General features: G+C 42.7%; 1 protein-coding gene across 2 annotated transcripts in view; it reads left to right on the plus strand.

Annotated features, from left to right (window-relative positions):
- tmeff2a (transmembrane protein with EGF-like and two follistatin-like domains 2a) overlaps positions 1-20,408 on the plus strand; it is a 149,709-nt gene that overhangs the window by 39,019 nt on the left and 90,282 nt on the right. For both annotated transcript variants that reach the window (XM_008285546.1, XM_008285547.1), the window contains exon 3: positions 13,422-13,551. In XM_008285546.1, coding sequence (XP_008283768.1) covers positions 13,422-13,551 — 130 coding nt within the window. The remainder of the gene's footprint in view (positions 1-13,421; positions 13,552-20,408) is intronic.

Here is a 20,408-nt window from a genome sequence, read left to right on the forward strand (position 1 = left end):
TGCTTTTAACTTCAGTCGGACTGAAAACAAACATCCTCCTCAGCCAAGTCAAGATACTATCCATCCATCCATTATCTATATACCGCTTAATCCTCACTAGGGTCATGGGGGGCTGGAGTCTATCCAGCTGACTTAAGGTGAAGGCAGGGGACACCCTGGACAGGTCACCAGTCTATCACAGGGCTACACTTAGAGACAGACAACCAAGCACACTCACATTCACACCTACGGACAATTTAGAATCACCAATTAACCTCAACATGTTTTTGGACTGTGTGGGAGGAAGCTGGAGAACCCGGAGAGAACCCACACTGCACGGGGAGAACATGCAAACTCCACGCAGAAAGATCCCGGTGCCCCCACCGGGACGCAAACCGGCAACCTTCCTGCTGCGAAGCAACAGTGCTACCAACTGCCCCACCCTGCAGCATCAAGATACTAATGCTTTGGTATTTTTGTTGGATTCTACCACTTAATAAGCCCACAACCTAATATCTTCTTGTGTCTTAAAATCCTGGCCTTGCATACCAACAGTCTTTATCTACTGCAGCTCCTAATGTGCTCATCACAGAGTGAAACCTCTGATACGGCTCCAGAGACTTAGCCACTAATCTTATGTATCTGCGCATGGAAGTAGCTATGAATAACTACCTTTGTATACCTGCAGTGAAACTCAGGGAGAGTACAACAACAACAACACCTGCTGTCTTCATAGAGCGCTTTGTAGATGCAGGTTCTAGGCAAGGAACAGCTGTTTGCTTGTTGCTTGGCTATTTAAGAGCAGCGCACTAGTTCTATGCATGGTTTAATGTTGATGTCACCCCCAGTCAAACTTAAAAGAGCAATATTTAGATGATAACCAACATGCTATAAGAGCTGTGGATTTGTTCTTTGTCTTCTCTTTAAAAAAAATTGGATGGAAAATAGACTGTAGTCACGTAGAGACACAACAAAAAAACAAACATATTATTAAGATTCAGCGTTCATTTCATCCGTAAGTACAATTGCTGCAGCTAGATGCAACATTACAGCTCTTGTATTACTTCTATCTATGGAACAATCTCGCTCTGTATTGTTCCCGTTAAATAAACAGACAAATGAAGATTCAGTGTCAGTAGTGTCAGTGCGATGTTGTGTTCAGGGACAAGTGCATCTGCTGTTCTCTGAGCTTCCTTTAAGCTTGCAAGCAGCGAACAAACTAGTGTTTTGTTGTCACAGCGAAACTAAAAAAGCATACAGAGCAGTAAGAGTCATACTGTAGGGTGACCCAAAGGAGGAGGGGGAAAAAAAAGTCGAGCTCTCTGCAGGTACTGTACACACTGTCGCACGACGTGGTTGTATTTGGTAGCATTAACGACTGAGGTTAGAATGGAACACGGGATTAAATGCCAGCGAGATCAATGGCTGCATTAATGCAAATAGAAGGAAGGTTGTTTAAACACACACATGACAATGAAAGCTAATCACCTCATCAAGCATAAGGAGTCCTCTACACTGGCAGCCATTTCTTGAGGCAATGCAGGCACCTGGTAAATGTGTCCCCCCCCCCTGGGTGCCTCCTTCTAAAGGTATGTGAGCCTCAGTCACCTGGCATCAGACCCACAGAGAAGGTGGAGGAGGAACCATCAGTCTGCAGGGACTCTCTGCTGAAGTAGAAGCATTTTGAGCTCTCCCTGGAGGAGCCCAGCAAACCTATTGCAAACACTCGTGTTGTTGCCATCGCACTTGTCCTTCTCAGTCATAACTCAGTTTGACTACAGGCTATGGATTCCTTGCCTATGGGGGAACTTTCTCCCTTCACGTACAGCTCTCTCTTCAAATGCACTGCATTCTCCAGGTATATTTTAAGGCGCAGTCTCTCGAATAGCAACACTTACCTGTATTTGACTGTACAGACACATACTGTCTTTAATTAACTGCATTTGAAGAGTTCATTTGCAAAAACAGACATCTCCATTTTTGTAGATTTTCAGAAAACTTTTTTTTTTTGGTGTTTGGTTGAGATAGTATCAATCAAACTGAAGTTGAGTGGATTTAACTCAATAGAAATGGCACAACAAAAATAGAGATAACCTTGATTGATACTGTCTCAGGTAGATGATGGAAAAGTGGGTTTACTGAAGGTTTGTGAAGATGGAGTTATCTGTTTTTGCAAATGAACTCTTCATTTGTCTGCACATCAGAAAATTAGTAACATAAACTGGAAAATAAGCAACCAAAGTATGCAGTGCTTAAGTTACAGATTCACACAGGCTAGTTGTTATTAGCATAACAGACCTCCTGAAATTCAGATTTTGGTTTTGTTGTGCCGCCGCACACTTGACCTCCAATATGAACCATTTCTGGTGTCACCAAAGCATCAGTCAAAGAATTTCATAACTGAAACTTAGAGCTTGTTTATTGTTGTCATTAAATCAAGAACAGTTTGGAACAGATTGACTATCGTCCTAGATTAGCAGTCTCACAGCTGAATTTCTGAATAAAGTTAAGAGACACATGCCCAGTGTGTTGCCCAAGAACACTTAGGCATGAGGACAGGATTGGCTGGGGATTGAACCTTGCGTTTAGAGCAGGGGTGTCGAACTCCGGTCCTCGAGGGTCCTGCATGTTGTAGATGTTTCCCTCTTCCAACACACCTGATTCAAATGATCAGCTATTCATCAAGCTCTGCAGAAGCCTGATAATGATCCTGATCATTTGAATCAGGTGTGTTGGAAGAGGGAAACATCTAAAACATGCAGGACTGTGGCCCTCGAGGACCGGAGTTCGACACCCCTGGTTTAGAGGGTAAACACCGCTCTACCATATGAGCCACAGATTAAACTCGACCACACATAGAGGCAAAAAACGACCACCAAAAAGGACCCAGTTGACATTCGTAGTCATTTTAAATCTGGGCATCTTGCGTCTGCGCTGAGAGGGATGGCTGGTCTTTTATATTTCTGTCGTCACAGGAACACTCTCACCATCCATTTATAGCTGGTGGCTATTTGGAGTTACAAAGAGCAGCTAATATTTTTATATAATATCATATCCAGATATTTAAAGTTGTTTATCTGGCATCCGTTTACTCCATTGAATAAATCAGTGGTTCTCAAACTGGTGGAATGCCCCCCTGCTGCGGGGAGTGGAACTGAGTTGAAGGGAAAGGATTTACTTGATAAATAAACAAGTTCGCTGATGATACCGAGCCTGTTCGAGATGTTGAAACTCTCTGGGGCGTACAGACAAACACTGAAGAGTGAAAACCAGGCAAAGCACTGCTAAAGTTTAAAGACCTAAATGTCCAACTTTATTCTCTGTTGTAAAAGTTTGGATCATATCATGTCTTATCTTTTAGTGTGGCCTCTTTTGTCATTTGATTCCACCACAGTTATTTTGGTTAAGTTCAGATTGTGTTTTTTTAACAATGCTATCAGAGAGAAATGTGAGTCTTTGAATTTTTAATGCAGTGGCTCCTCACACTTCGTCTTTGACTTTATATCAAGGAAGATATTTTATAGTGAGATTACAGTGTGAAGCACGATGTTACAGTCAATCAAATGGAGTAAAACATAATGTGGTGTAAGACAGACACAATTTAAAGTTGGTTATAAAACTGCCAGCTGTCCACTAACTTTCAGACTTTTTGGGGTTTTTTTCAGCGCATTATTCAAAGTGACATAATGTTATAAGTAAAAGTTTGAACTTCTTCCCTGATGGTCACATGGCTCTCCCGTTGTTGTTTGCATCCATGTTTGTCCAGACTCCAGCCATCGCTCCAGCCAGTGTGGAGGCATTAAAAAAACTGTAATATTTCTTTCTAAGTTTAACTTCAGCTCCACTAATCATCTGACTTTGTACAGTGTGTGTGTCTCACTTCTGCATAACGCCCCCCTGCTAGCCTGCAGTCCACACATAAGTCAGCGTGACTTCTGTGAGCAGGATTTGCAATATGTGACTAATTGCCGCTTGGAATGATGATCATTTTTGCATATGTGGAGATTGCAGGGTTTTGGGTGGAGGGGGGGAGCCCTGCTGGACGGACGGACGTGTCATTTGTTTTCTCTCATATTGATGCTGATATCCTGTCATGTTTGTTCTTGCAGCATTTTCGCAGAGCTCTACCCCTCAAATTGGCACGCTCCTTCCCTCCGCTACATAGTCACGCACTGATGCGTGCACCCGCCTTCACTTTGCATCTCGCCTCTCCTTTGTCTCCCACTCGCATGGTTTTTCTCTTGTGTAGTTTCTGCTCTGCATATCCCTCGCCACTCCCGCACGCCGTCCTCCTCGCTCCCTCCCTGCCGTCGCCGCTATCATCCTATCACCGGTGCTTTTTCACCTTTCAGTCTAATCCGTCTTCCCTCTTCTATCCCTTCACCCGTCTGTCCTCCCTGCATTTATTTCCCCTCCCTTCTATATTTTCCTTACATTTTCTTACCTGCCTTTTTTTTTCTACTCTGCCTACTCTCCTCCTCCTCCCACCACCTGTCTCCGTTCCACCCCTGTCAGCCAGCAGTTATGTCGGACGCTCGGTCGAGTCAACGTTGGGAGCTGTTACAGAGGCACAGAATGAATGATGATGGTTCTTCTTGTTTTGCTAGGTTGTTGTGTGTTGTGACCTGGTAAGGAGCAGATGCCTTTTTTTTTTCTTTTTTTTTTGTACAAAGTGCTCCGATGTGGATGCGTCGGTTGCTCTGTGTGTGTGTCTGTGCAGGATCCCAGGCGGGTAGGGAGACAACAGGTCCTGGCTGCAGTCCCAAAGCTTAGCTTTTGGAACTCAGATGATAGAGGTGAGGGTAGGCAGAACCACAGCAGCCCCTGCAGGAGGTTTGTGGAAACTAGATTTCTTGTGACAATAAAAACAGAATGAGTGAGAAGGGATGTGACGTGGACGAAGAACAGCAACATGCTTAAATATAGACATGAATGTTGCAAATGTAGCTCTGAGGAGAGATATGTATGATGAAGTGCACTTAGGTTCACCTGTATAAATATGCATGCTCCTCTATAGCTGCTCTCACTGAGCCACTCCAGTCATATATAATTCTCTCTCTGAAGCACACACAGGATCATTAACACCTCTCTTGTTGCTGTATTGTTGGTCAAGACGCCACACAACTGTCCAGATTTTGTCAGAGCGAAGGTGTGGGGCAATGTCTGCGACTTTTGCAAAGCCAGAGCCAGCGGGCACATAAGGCTGTGCCATATGGCCCTGGCCACTGGCCCCCACTTTGCTGTCTGCCGAGATTTGTGGAGGATCAAATTTTCTCACCTTCTGTCTCATTCGCCCCTTCTCATTAACATACTTCATTTCCCCCTCCTCCACAATCGTCCCCGAAACGCTCCAATCTTTCAAACACGCCTCGCATTTTTCCCCTCCGACACCTTTGTCTTTTCCATTTCCACTCGGCCGACAGTCATCTGAGCTGACTTACAGTAAAGCGCAACAGCTGACGAAGCTTAAATTTTGCGGACTGCCGACATCACACGCTGCTAGTTATCAAGGACGTCGAGATCAAAGCTGCAGCGCCCCGACAAGGGCTGCAACAAGAACACCTTTGTCTCTGTTGCGGTCATGTGCTGCATAAAAGAAGCGCGGCGTGTAGGAATATGAGTCAGGAAAAAGTTGGAAACCGGTAACCTCGGCTCCTCCTCACAAGTCCCGGATGAATTAAAAGAAGTTGGCAGATAACTGCTCAACAGAAATAGACAAAAAGATTCACGCATTATGAAGAAATCAATGCTTGACATCTCTTCTGACTTTCTAATTCTGCGTTTGGCGATCTATTTCTGCCTCACCTGACATACAAAAGTGACGCTTCTGACTTAATTACCCATAAGACACTCCTCTAAGCCCACATATGAGTATTTCTGGGTGACACTGTAATTTGCGCACAGCCTCCGTCTTGTACCTCCCCTTACAGAGATGGACGTTTTTTTAAAATCCCCCATCCTCTCATCGCTCTTCTCCTTTCCACAGGGGCAAGAGCCAAATACTAGGGAAGATCAAGAGATGGGTTGAGGGGGGGAGTTTTCACGGAAAAGAAGGCACTCTTAAAAGACGCCCGCAGGGTTCTGCCGGGCAGCTTTCCCTTCCGTTGCATCACGCCTGGCATAAAGTGAGAGTCCCCAGGTTAAGGACAGCCCGAGCCAGATGGGAGAGCGTGTGAGTGAGTGAGTGAGTGGGGGAGGCAGAGGGGAATGATAGGGGGATGGCAAGAAAAAGAAAAAAGAAAAAGAAAAAGCGCGGGCCCTGCAGTAAGCTATTCCAAGCGCCTTTGTTGGGTTGCCATTTTTTCCCATTCTTTCCCGCTCTTCTTTGAGGGGATTTTCTATCCTCCTCTCTCTCGTTCTGTGTGTCTGTGTCCCCATTTCTTCTTCTTCTCTTTTTCTTTTTCATTTTATGATGTTCTTTTTTTTTTTTCTGCCTCGGTTTCTTCAGGCGCTCTGGTTCTTTTTTATCGTGCCAAGTTTGTTGAGCCAGGGCTCTGTCTCTCCTCCTCTTTCTCTCTTCGTCTCTTTCTGGCCGTCTGCATCTCACTCCTGTATTTTTTTCCCTTTCGTTACCCCTCTCGGTATCCCTCTGTCTCAGCTCATCCATTTCCACTGAGTTCTTCTCCCCGTTAGCCCAATTTCACTCATCGTTTTTGCCTCTCGTTCTCTCTACAGCCTCTTTCCTTCCTGCATCCCGATCCCTTTGATCAAGAGCCAGTGTGCAGTTTCTCGTTCCCTCCTATACTCCTCCTGCTTTTACGGTCTTTTGTGTGTATTCTGCCATCTTTTTTTTTTTTTTCCCCCCCTCAGCTTGTTAAAAACAATGTTCGCACTTGATCGTTCTGATGCTCCTGGGTTCCTGAATCGATGCCGTGGTTATTTTTTGCGCTTCTCCTTGTGGCTATCAGGTCTTGTGTGTCTGTGTTGTCTGCTCTAAGCCAGCTAAATTTGAAATACAATTTTTGTTCTCGTGTTTTTTTTTTTAAACACCTGAATGATAGCCTTGTTGGATCTTTTTCTTCTTTGTCCCCAAGCAACTAAACTCCTAGCCAACATCTGGTGAGCTGTGGGAGAGTGTGGTTTCTCTCAGCCGGTTAATCCTCTGTTTGGTCTTCTCCTGCTCTGTGATCAGCGATGCTGCGTTTTTACTGCAGCCTAGACGTTGACGTCCTCACTAGTTGTCATTAAAATGTCCTTCATTTGGTAAAACGTCTTTTAACACGCAGCTATCAAAGAGGTAAAAGTCTTTCTCCTCACCGCTTCATACTGTTTCACAAAGTTCCCTTTATCGATTTTTTTCCAAATTTTTTTTTTTTTTTTATCGATTTTTTTCCAAATTTTTTTTAGATTCGAGTCAGGATTTTTCTAATTTATTCAAATCAACTCAGATTACTGGCATTAGTGTGAACATGATATCAGCCTGTATGTACTGGTTGATTATTTGCCTGGATGGGGCAACAGAGGCACCATGAGTTTTTTCTTAATCATGTTGTCTTGCTTTGTTGTAGCGAAACTGCATTTACTCAACAACCAAACCACGAAATTATCCATCCATCATCTATACACCACTTAATCCTCACTAGGGTCATGGGGGGCTGGAGTCTATCCCAGCTGACTCAGGGTGAAGGCAGGGGACACCCTGGACAGGTCACCAGTCTATCACAGGGCTACACTTAGAGACAGACAACCAAGCACACTCACATTCACACCTACAGACAATTTAGAATCACCAATTAACCTCAACATGTTTCTGGACTGTGTGGGAGGAAGCCGGAGAACCCGGAGAGAACCACACGCAAACTTCACGCAGAAAGGCGTCTCTACCGGGACGCAAACCGGCTAACAACTGCACCACTCTGCAGCCACCACAAAATTATACATTACAATAAATTCTCACACTGCAACCACTCAACTTGATTACATACTTAAGGCTAATTCATGCTTTTCTCATCTCTGCAAGCTTCCACATGATATAAGTTTTGTCAATTCAGCGAGGATCCACGTGAACCCCTCTGCAGACCTCAACATGCAGCTCATAATTAGCGACCGTAAGGACTGTCCACGCTGCAAGTTTCCCGACTAGACATTTTCCAGGAAAACAAGTGGTGCTCTAAACAAATGCTTATTTAGAGGAGAGACCGTGCAAAGAAATCTTATCCACACCTTAATATTTTATCACTGAAAGAGCTGCAACTGAAGTAATCGCTGCTGGACTTTGGCGGTGCTTCGATTTGTTCCTCTCTCTATCGACAGTGCCCAAGTATCCAGACTCTTCAAACATCTTGTGCTATGTCCGCCCACCTCAGGAATATTCACATAAACATGGTGCTACAGCCCAAGTAAATAGCTGTCTGTTTTTTGTTTTTATTTTTGGATTTGATACGAGGGGCAATGCAACCGTCTGAACTGTAGTACGAGTAGAACTGCATTGGTATCCACCGCCTGCTTTCCAAACCCGCATTGGTAGTCGCACAGGGACGCAGAAACCACAAAGTGGCCTTTAGGCTACCGGTTTTCTCTCCACACCGTTTTGTTTCTAAAAAACAAAAACCATGAACCTGAAATAAAAGGTTTATTTGAATTTAAAAGCTTAAAATTCCTGTCTACCTGATGATTGCACGACTATAGACTCATTTCTGTGTATTAAAAGCACATATTTAGGTTTGTTTATTAAATTAAAATAATCCCTTTAGGCCTTCAAATGGCCTTTCTCTCACCAGCTCACCTACAACTCTGCTTCAACACTGTAAAACCACTCTGCAAAACCCAATGACAAGTTGCACTGGCTTAATTTGATCACATGTTTGAACCATAGACTGTATAAAAGATGGACGTAGCTACCGTGACGTCACCCGTTGGTTTCTGCACTGAGAAAATGAAGCCAGGGTTTTGCTACTTCCTGGTTGACATCTTGGATTTTTGGAGCCAGTGACGCAAAAATCGTCGGAGGGGGGCGGAGCCATAGGAGCAGCGATTGGTCAGACGGATTGAGAGGCGGGCCCTCTCTGCCCGCCCACATTTACCGCCTTCTGCTCGCTTCGTCTGTATGGTCGCTGCCGACTGTCAATCAAGCCAGCCACGCCCCTTGCCCCGCAAAATGTTGATGATTTTTAAAAAATTCAGTATTGATTTATTTTCAGATTGGCCACCTGATCTCTGGATTTGACTATGAAAACTAATAAGAAAAAAATCCTGAGCTGTAGGAATGCAGTATTTCGTGATCTGTGATCACTTCTTTTCCAATTCCAGTCTATGGGAGCCAGGGCTTTTTGGAGCCAGCAGCAGGTTTTTGACACTTCCAGGTTGGCTTCATTTTTCAGGGCCGGTTGATACGTCCATCTTTTATACAGTCTATGGTTTGAACCAAGAACCTAATTGAAGGAAAAACCGAAGAGCTCACTGCCTATTTTGCCCATAATTTGTCTTCCACCATATAAAATACACCATATGGACGTGATAACAACATTAAAAAAACAAAAAAAAGTAGTGTTTTTACTCGAGGTGGTCTTATTATTAATGCTAAACACACAACTACTCCTGTAAGCTTAAAAAAACACTGCCTTGACTTGGGTGTAATTTTCTGCTTTTCTGTCCTTAAAGGGTCGACTGCTTCTGTGATATTTGCTGCAATTACAATATGCAACACTACATAGAAAAAAAAGTGGCAAAAGCGGGCGGTTTAGCGCTCCATGACATCTCAAAGTTGACCTCTTCTTTTTTGTCGCGTTATCGCCATCTGCCAGACAGAAAACAGCAGAACTGGTAGCGTCTAATGGCGCGCTCTTGGATTGGTGTAAACAGGAAAGAAGCTGAATTAACACGGAGCTCAAAGCACCGCGGCGTGTTGCTCTTAGACTGATAAGTATTAGACTAAATGTAGCGCGCTGTTTCTTAAAGAGTGGAATAAAGGGCCTAATAGTCTTTGCTTCTCTAACGATATGCTAATAAGAAGCCGGCCTTTTTTTATGAGTGTAAACATACAGACTTTTATATACATCAACGCCTGTCTTGTGTCCTTTTTTGTCGGAGCCAAGTCGTGTTCAGCGAGGGCACAGAAAGATGATTTAGCCCGGAGAGAAGAGATTTCAGGTCAATCCATTAGAGACTTAAAGGGGAACAGAAGTGGAGACAAAGAGCCATGAGCTCCTTAGCTTCATTCCTGTGGGGACTCTCCAGTGAGCCCCTTGTCCTTGCCATGTCACACCCAGCAGGAACACATTTTCTGTCGCACTTTCGCCATTTTTTCAGCACTTTTTTAAATTTAATCAGGTTACGGGCTGTGACTACGGAGCAACAATTTCTCTGGACACTCTGATAGCCATGCGGGAACAGCGGGTAATATTTCTCAATTGAATAATCACATTTGTTATTCCTGCAGTGTCGCATCGGCAAATCAATATCAAATCAAATGAATATCTCTCCTCTACAGCTAAAAAAAAAAAAAAAGAAAAGAAAATTAAGACTCAGCGCTCTAGTACCATCAGTCATCTGAAAAATCTTGACTTGCTCTGTAACCAACAAACCATGAGGGGAAATGAATGAGTAATGTTCTCCTGCACCTTAGCAGCTATTTTGCTGAGTGCCCTTGAGCAAGTCACTTAACCTCCTACTGCTCCAGTGGAGCAACAAGACGTGAGCGGCGGTAGATGCCAGTCATTTTTCAGAGGATGTCTGCTGTGTGAATATGACCTATTAAATAAATCCTTCCTGCCAAATTATAAAGAACTTAAATTAAAACGTTGCAATAATAACTTGCAGCATTTTTTTTTTCACGCTTTGCACTGAAAAGCCTGAAAAACTGTCTTCAGATCTCCTGCTTCTTTCAGCTAAATGCAAAACTGGTTCCTAAACATGAACGTAGAAAGCCAGCGATAAACAAGTTGCATCTGTTTTTTTTTGATCTGCTGCACACAACTGCGAGTGTGTCCGTCTCCGAACTAACCGCCAGATGTGCAGTTTGTTTTAATATACTGAAGTATACTGAAGATATTCAAACTATTACACACTACATTTGGATTTATGGAGTATGAAAAAAAAGAAAAACAAAATGTGTTTTAAATATTAGAGTCTTCAAAGTAGCCTCATTTTGCTTTAATGACAGCCTTGCACGTATTAAATCCTCTCTGCCGGCGTCATAAAGCCGTTACCTGTAATGCTGCTCTGGTGGTCCTTCCCACATATGCAGAGCACTTGTTGGCTGCTTTTCCGTCACTCTTGCGATACATCTCAAACCAGCTCAGTTGGGTTTAGGTCAGCGGTTGAGGCGGCCGGGTCATCCGACACAGCACTCCATCAATCTGCTTCTTAGCCAAACAGCCCTTTCGTAGCCTGGAGGTGTTTTCTGGCTCATTGTCCTGTCGAAAAACAAATCACGGTCACACTGAGAGCAAAACCAGATGTCACTGCAGAACACTGAGGAACAGCTGATGTTGATATGTGGCTGCGACTTGAACTCTGGGAAGCATTGATGTGGGCTCTGATCGGAGATGCTGAAGAAACTTTCACGGCTCTTGAAGCTTTCTGGACCGGCTAACCTTCATGTCTTAAAAGTAGTGCTGTTTTTCTTACTTAGCTGAGCGGTTCTTTCCATAAAATGGATTCGTAAAGCTGGTTACACTCTGGCCACAACACACTCACGCCGCAAAGTCTGTTCCTTTGATCTTTTATCTTTAGAAAAACAAGTTATTGCCACAGGTTCGTGTGCACAAGTGATTATTGCACCGTTCTTTATTAGATGGCCACCCTGACTGTCAAGAATGACCTTTTGTGCACCACTAAACTGCATTCATTGAACATATTTTCTCAGCCAGTTTTAAAGCTACAGATTGTGCATAAGGAGGAGGTAGGGCAGGAGGATGGAGGACCCTCAACCAGGAGGCATCAGCATCCTACCTACCTACCCCAAAACCACTTGGTTCAAACCCTTTCACGACATGTGTGAAGCTTCTCCTCCATGTTCATGGTTATGATTGGATGACTGAGAGGGAGTGATACTAAAGTGATAAAGAGACCATCTAAGACAGGGGTGTCCAATCCTGGTCCTCGAGAGCCACAATCCTGCATGTTTTAGATGTTTCCTTCTTCCAACACACCTGATTCAAATGATCAGCTCATCATCAATCTCTGCAGAAGCCTGATAACGATCCTGATCATTTGAATCATGTGTGTTGGAAGAGGGAAACATCTAAAACATGCAGGATTGTGGCCCTCGAGGACCAGGATTCGACACCCGTGGTCTAAGACATGTTGTGATTTGCTGTGGCTGAGGTGTGCCAGCGGTGGAAACACATGGTTTTAGCATGCTTACCTAACTAGACATCATTTCTGGTCCTTCCAGTCATTTCACTGAGCACACTGTCATCCCTTACATGTTGAAGAAAATTCATTCAGATTCATTTCTTTGTCATTTTTTGTTGTCAAATGTTTGTATGTGTTCCACCAAAGGTCACCCACAGGCTGAAGCCTCAGTCAAACAGGAAGTGGGAGATTCCAAAACCCTTCATAGTAGGGGGGTTATCTGAGTGTACCATGTTGGGTTGGGAACAGAGGGGAGGTTTGTTCTGTTCAAGAATTTATCTTTTAAATGCCTTAAACAACCTGCACTGTTGGTATCTCTATGTTGGGACATGGGGAAATCTACAGGCCTTCACTGATGCCAAACAATCCAGAGGAGCTTTCAGTTTCTAAAGCCCGGCATGGATGCTCCACTCAAATGCTCACGTTGGTTCAGTTCTGTTACAGCAGGGGTGTCGAATCCTGGTCCTCGAGGGTCACAATCCTGCATGTTTTAGATGTTTCCCCTCTTCTAACACACCTGATTGAAGGTGACGATCAGGATCATTATCAGGCTTCTGCAGAGCTTGATGATGAGCTGATCATTTGATTCAGGTGTGTTGGAAGAAGGAAACATCTAAAACATGCTGGATTGCGGCCCTCGAGGTCCAGGATTTGACACCCCTGTGTTACAGACTGGTTTAGATTGGTTGGAGATTCTTGCAGCGGCTCAACAACCTCAGTTACCTGCCATGAGGTTGCTGATAAGTTAGTAGTTTTACCAAAAGAAAACCTATAAACTGAGCAGTTATCTACATCTTAACCTAAAGTGAGGCTGTTCCAAAGGAGATGAATCCAGGCACTTCTGGTGAAAAGATACTGACGACAAAACCAGAATCTTTGGAATGAAAGCCACACAATGTTGTTGTTCAGCTTCAGCTAAGTATGTGAGCAGCAATGAGCAGTTTGAGCAACGTGGGCCTCAGCTGTTTGTTGAGACTTTCAGCGTGTTATGAACAATGAGACTGGAAACATCAAGGCCGGGGCTTCTGTCCACAGTCGTGAATGTTATCAAAGTTTACTTCAGGGTACGCACTCAACTTAATTTGACCTTCTCACCTTTTGTGTGCTCCTCTGCTTACCCGTTTCTTCTGCTCTCCTTCCCGCAGTGCAATAATGACTATGCTCCAGTGTGTGGCTCCAACAATAAGAACTACCAGAACGAGTGTTTCCTGCGCAGGGATGCCTGCAAGCAGCAGTCTGAAGTGCTTATTATGTCAGAAGGAGACTGTCCTGCTGGTATGTACGTTTTCCTTATGGTGCCTACACAAACAAACACACACACACACACAAACACACACTCAGACAGCAACACACTCCGAAACACATGCAGAAGTGTGTGAATATAAAATACTCGCGTGCAGAGCCAACACTCCTGCCACAGCTGTCTGTACGCTCGCACATGAATGCAAATGTAGCGGTAAGATGCTAAAACGATAAACCAAATCCAATTTTAACACTGTGTATACAAAAGTGCAATTTCCAGGCTTACACTCATCAATATATGAATAATGCTTCCAGGAGATGGAACTCAGTAATTACAGAGTGACGCTTTACTTCAAAGGAATTACAAAAAAAAGTACACAACGAAGAAATTCTGGAGGTGACAGACTGACGTAACATTCGCAGGTTTAATGCAACAAGCCAAATGACAAACGCCGGGGAGGCATTCTGTCGCCGCGGAGACGACGCATTCATCAAAGCCGCGCCGCGCTCGCTCGAGAAAATGAAGACGGCCGAGAGGCCCGTTGAGCAAGCAGAGGGTTAATTATATCGTTTATTTAAATTTGGTGTGCTTAACAGAAAGTAGAAGAAGTCTTGACAGCTGTGACCTTTCTTCGTGTAATGTTTAAATAAATGTCAAAAGGCACAGAATATAAATACTTGCCAAATTGTCATAAGGAGTTACTGTAACGCTGTTGCCATGAGGCATGCTCAACAAAGCAGAAAATTGAATGACTGAATCACACATCATCTTGATGGCCATTTCACTTTTTTCCTCCTTTTTTTTTTTTTTTTTGCATTATTTTCCTCAAACACTATTTAAATTAAGCCTGTAAAGGATGAAGTGAGTGATCTAATGCTGTGTTTTAGGGGCCACGATATAAACACGTTTACATCGACTTCACTCTGCCCAGAGTTTATTTGTCCAAATTGGCAAACGTTAAAATACTGCACATGGTATAAAGCGCTGTGGTAAACATTCCCCTCACATTGTGAACATGCTGGTATGTTGATGTTGCTGAAAATCCACGTTCAAAGCAGGATGTGAGCAGCGTTTCTGTCTTCAGAAGCAGCTGCCTGTCTGTTAGCGGCACACAGGAGCTGAAAGGAGAGTGGAAGGACAAACTGTCCTCACCAGGCTGACTGACAGCACAAATTTACTGGATAAATATAACGTTCATAGTGTGGTGCCTGGAAGTTTGTGAATCCTTTAGAATTTTTTGAGATTTCTGCAAAAAAGGTCCTCAGTTTTTTGGGGTTTTTCTTCTGCACAAGTCCTTAAAGTAGATAAAGAGAACCCACTTAAACAAATGACACAAGAATATTACACAAGGTCATTCCTTTAAAGGGAAGAAATGATCCAGTATTTAATATCCATAAGAGGAAAACGTGTGAAACTCTTGGATTAGCAGCTAACTTCAAGGTAAAAATTAAGAATCTTTTATTCAACGGGACTGTAGTCGGGCGTGAGTGGAAGGAAATGCATCATGGCACAAACAAAGACTTCTAAAGACCTCAGGAAAAAAAGAGTTGTTGATGCTCCTCAGGCTGACAAAGGTCACAAACCATCTCTAAAGAATGTGAACCCCACGAGTGGTCAACAAAGCTCACGCCAAGGTGTCTAATAGTCTGTGAGATCATAAAGGAGTAACTCGTCTCCCATTGGCCGCAAGTTCTCCATTCGGACAACCCTAAACACCAATGGTGTGCATGGCAGCGCTGCACAGAGAAAGCCACTGCTCTCTAAAAAGAACATTGCTGCCCTTCAGCAGTTTGCTAAAGATCACATGGACAAGCCAGAATGCTGCTGGAGAAATGTTTTGTGGACTGATGAGGACAAAGTAGAACTTTTTTGGTTCAAATGAGAAGAGTTTGGGGGAAAGGTTGTGTTCAAGCATAACAACCTCATCCCATCTGTGGGAGTGTTTGTAGTAGTGGTTTGGGCATCTGGGCCGGGACGGCTGGATGGAACAATGAATTCTGAAATAAAAAAGAAAATTCTGAAGTATTATGTCAGGACGTGTGTCCATGAACGGAATCTTAAAGTGGGTCATGGCGCAAGACGACAACCCTGAAGTTCATCCACCAAAGAATGATCAAAGAAACATGAAGTTAACGTTTTGGAATAACCAAAGCCTTGACTTTAATCCAACAGCAATGTTGTGGAAGGATCTGAAGGGAGCAGTTTGCACGAGGAAACCTACATGAGCTGCGTTCCATGTAGAGGAACGGGCTGAACTTCCTCCAAGCCGATGTGCAGGACGGATCAACTGTTACCAGAAACGTTTAGTCGCAGTTGTTGCTGCAGAAGAGGGTCAGCAATAGCTGCAGCTAAACGTTTCCCGTGACTGTGACTAACTCAGCTGTCAGTGGAGATTAGGCCTCCTTGAGCATGCTGGAAACAAAAAAAAAAATAGACTTGCAGTGTGAAGAAATTTTGAAATCATGGCTTTGCTAGAACGGACGTCTGTGTGTTTCAGGAGATGTGTGAGGGACTGGACGTTAAAAATGCTCGAATTGTAGCGTTTAACTCCGAACCTGTGCTTAAAGTACAGTTTCTCCAAGCTGCAAAAATGACTGTTTGACGGCTTACTTGGTTCTTATTAGTTAGAACAGGAAAGGTTATTTCTGATGTGAGTCATTGTTTGGTCAAAAAGTACTTGAGATAGGTTCTAAAAAGTGCAATTATATAGTATGTTGGTGGTGGCTGTGTTTGTTTATTTGCCTTTGACAGTATGTTTGCTCTGGCACTGTATAACTGGGACTGTCACATACTTTTGTTTCCTTGCAGTTTGTGATTGCATGCTTCTGTCCATTTTCATTCATCCAGAGAAGAAAGGCGACTTAAACATGTTCGATATTAATATTCTGTAAAACAGCTGACATTATTTTTCCTCATATTGTGCTAAAAAAAAAAAATAATTGTTTTAAAATGTTCATATTGCATTTGGTTCATTTCCATGCAAATGCTTCCTGTGTGACGGCTGCCAGCCAAATGAATGCTCTCTAATTGGTTGCTTCAAATTGTCTTCCATGTGCTCTGGACGCTATTGTGTTGTTGTTGTTCAGTTTTGTTTTTTTTACCTCATGAGATTGGATAATTATTTTTACAGACTCCATGCAAAGATTTTATTTAAAGAATATTACCACTTAATAAAACATCTGACAGCTAGATCTCCGTTGGCTTTACTTCAAGGTCCTGCCTGGTTGTAGATGCCCATTTTTGCCCTCCTTGTTTCCACCGTTCCACCAGCGGGAAAGAAAAAGCGCTCGGTGTAATTATCAAACATAGCTGAGAATACTGTTTGCTGTTATGGTTTGGCGTTTAAGCTGCTGAACTGGGTGTCTTCAGTCTGAAAAGGTCAGGCACTTCATTAGGCAGCTCCAAGAAGCCGTGCTATTTTTGATCATACTTCTTGGTCTATGTTGTGACCTAGAGTTGAAGCTTCTTGGTCGTTCAAGGTTTGGATACAGCTTTATTAACCCACTACACCACAGCAATACAACTAGCATCCTCATAGAGTCATAGCTGCTTCCTGATGGCGAGTGTACAACATTTCTTATCCTTTTAACCCTTCGAGCAGTTTCTGGTATTTCTTGCTTCTGTCACTTTTTTATTCACTGTGGGCTCATTTTTCGCTGCGATATAAAGTCCAGCACAATCATGACTAACTGTACTAAATTATAAGTTTTATTTTTTTTGATTAGTTATTTCACAAAAAATTGAAAAGAAAATTTACATTTTTTTTCCCCCAAGTGCCCACAGATGTTGTCAATAGTGGAATAAAATGGTGGCTCTACATATGATAAATATTTCACTACTTACATTTACAGTCCTACCAATTGTATTCATACCCTTCCATTAAAGAAAAGGCAAAATTCACTCAAATAACTAGAAACTGAAAAAAGTAATAAAAAATAAAAATTTGCTAAATTCTAATTTAGTGAAATAAGAGACTGCTTTTGAATTCTGGTTGAAAAATAATAATTAAAACAAACAAACAAATTAGAGCGCTTTGCTTTTTTGTTTTGTTGTAGTTTTGTAATGTTTCTGTTGAACCATAATTCAAAAGCAATTACAAGATTTTTCTTAAATGTTTTTTATTTTTTATTACGTTTGTCATTTTCAACTTATTTCAGTGGCAGCAGCTTTTTCCTTCTTTAATGTGAGGGTATGAATAGACTTGAGGACGACTGTATACAACCCCTACAAATGTGTTTCTCACACTACCAGCACTTCACTGTATCCTCCGACAACTTGCTCTTCTATTTACTGTTTGTGAGCTGCATTATTTGACCGATCAAGTACGTTATATTTTCCCTTTCTCACATTTTTAGCCATATTTGTCTCCTATCTGCTTTGTGTAAACACTGCCTGCAGTTCAACCAAATATTCACAGAATTTTATTCCCACAACTGGTACATGCAGCTGAGTTTCTCTTGGCTTCTCGGTTGCGCTGAGGAGTGATGAATTGTGACATTTTTGCAGCATCAGGTGCAAATGCTTTATTTTTGTCAGAGACAAATATCAGGATTTTATGGTACAGTTTGGTTAAGGAACCACAACATAAAAAGGAAAGCTGAATATCCAGTAATTCTTTATGTTTTTACAGTTTCTGGCTCTGATGGATGGTGTAATTACTCTGTTTTTGTTGTAAGATAACACCCCGTTGGATGGATTTTGGGGTTTAGAGGGTTAACTCCCAGTGCCAGCTGTGTACTCTGGCAATAACTGAATCATTATATTTGTAAAAGGAGTGAACAACAACACTGTAGTCTGATGTAATGAATGAACACTGTACTACATGTTCACATTCATGTAACTTTTCATCATAAAAGCAGCTCCTGTTCGTTTTTTTTACTCTATCAGAACATGCGTAATTAGGTTCGGCCCGCGTGATGTGTTTAATCCTAAAATGACAGATTTAAATGGATGAGCGTATGCTGGAGAACAAGCAGCGACGCCCACAGTGGAATCTACCAATTAGTGAGTCATGTTGTGAATAACGTTCTTAGCGGTGAATGGGTGAATCCACCGGCGAGGTGACGCTGGCTGTCTTTTTTTTTTTTTTCAGGCATGTGTGAATCACTGTTTAAGCCAAAGCTAGTATTGCTGGCTCCAGTTGAGCAGTCGCTGACTCAGTTACCCTCGCTGACAGGCAGCCGGCAGAAGTCCATTAAAGGGCTCCTTGAATGGGCACAGCTCAGCAGAGGGAACATGCGGAGACCGAGGTGGAAATGTTGCTGCAGTAAGTAACTGTAGCCGTGTCTGTATGCCACTAAACAGTCACATGGAACTTCCCGCCTCGCGCTAAATTGCTTGTTTGTCGGTTGCGTCTGAGGTCCTATTTCGAGACATGTGATGGGCGTGAGACACTGTGGGTGTTATGAATTTCTGTCTTTTAAAAGAGAAACGGGATAAAGACCCCTTTCTTCCATTTAACAAGCAGCACTTTTGAGAAATTCATTCAAACAAGGATGTTGTTGTGGTGCAGTCTTCTGACAGACCAGAGCTCCGGTGCTTCCTTCAGCATTTTGTGTTACATTCAGACACACTTTATTCTGGCATTAATCCGGCTGCAAGGTCACAGTAAACAAATGTACCACCGTCGGTAGAGAGGCGCTTTTTTTTAGTCAGCTGTTCATTTTAGTAGAGTTGCTGCAAAAATTACACTGTTCCCCGAGTGCTACTTTGCCTGCTTGCATTTCGCTCTCAAATTTTTTTTTGTGTGTATTTTGGATGTAGCACAGTGATAGATTAGGTGTGAAAAGACAAAAATGTAACCAGAATTAAATAAGGTGCGGCCTGTGTTCAAACGATGGCGCGACCTCGTGAGAGAAACAAATAAATGGAAAAAATGTTTTTACACAAATTAAACTGTGTAAAAATCCAACATTTATGCAGCCGTGGCCCAGAGCCAAAAATAATAATAAAAGACAAATATAATTACTAAACGCGCACGCAGTGAATGGAGAGCTTTATCTTGTTAAAAAATATTGATGCGGTTGACCGACTGTCTTGGGATATGAAGCTTTGAAGAACAAACAACAGAGGAAAGGCGGTGTTAACCACTTTCGTTTGAGTTCATCCTCTGGTCAGAAATATTATTCTGCACTGACTAGATTTATGTTGAGAGAGGTTGTGTCCTCTGAAATTTCCATCTGAAAAAGAAAAGAAGAAAAAAATCATTATTCCGTACGGAGCTGTCCGCAACTGTGAGGCAAAAAAAAAAAAAAAAAAGAACAACCCTGGACTCTGTGGAAAAGACAGCCTTGGGAGAAGTTGGACTACAATAGGTCACTGTCTCCCCATGAGCAGGCCGGAGCCGCAGCTGAAACACAAAAATTTGTACTTCAATATAATGAAAAACAAGTAATTTGCACGACCTTAGCAGTGAATCAGTGGCACTAATGTTATTGAATCTGTTCAATAATAAACCTCTGATACTGTTAATTTCATCAGTGAAAATGTTTGTTGACAAATTTCGCAAAGAGAATTAAAACTGAGGACAAAGTGATAGTTCAAGACCAGAGCTGTGGCAAAATGTTAAGAGGAATGTTTAAAATGAACTGATCGCTGTTTTGAGGTCAGCTGTCAGTAATATTCTGATGTCACTGGTTATAATAAACAGATAACAGATAAACTCATGCTACAAGGTGGCGCAGTTGGTTCGCACTGTTGCCTCACAGTAAGGTCGCTGGTTCGCATCCCAGTGTGGAGTTTGCATGTTCTTGTGGGTTCTCTCCGGGTTCTCCAGCTTCCTCCCACAAGGTTCAAAAACATGTTGAGGTTAATTGGTGATTCTAAATTGTCCGTAGGTGTGAATGTGAGTGTGCTTGGTTGTCTGTCTCTAAGTGTAGCCCTGTGATAG

The sequence above is a fragment of the Stegastes partitus genome, unplaced genomic scaffold (assembly GCF_000690725.1).
Source record: "Stegastes partitus isolate 25-593 unplaced genomic scaffold, Stegastes_partitus-1.0.2 Scaffold408, whole genome shotgun sequence".
Classification (NCBI taxonomy): Eukaryota; Metazoa; Chordata; class Actinopteri; family Pomacentridae; genus Stegastes; species Stegastes partitus.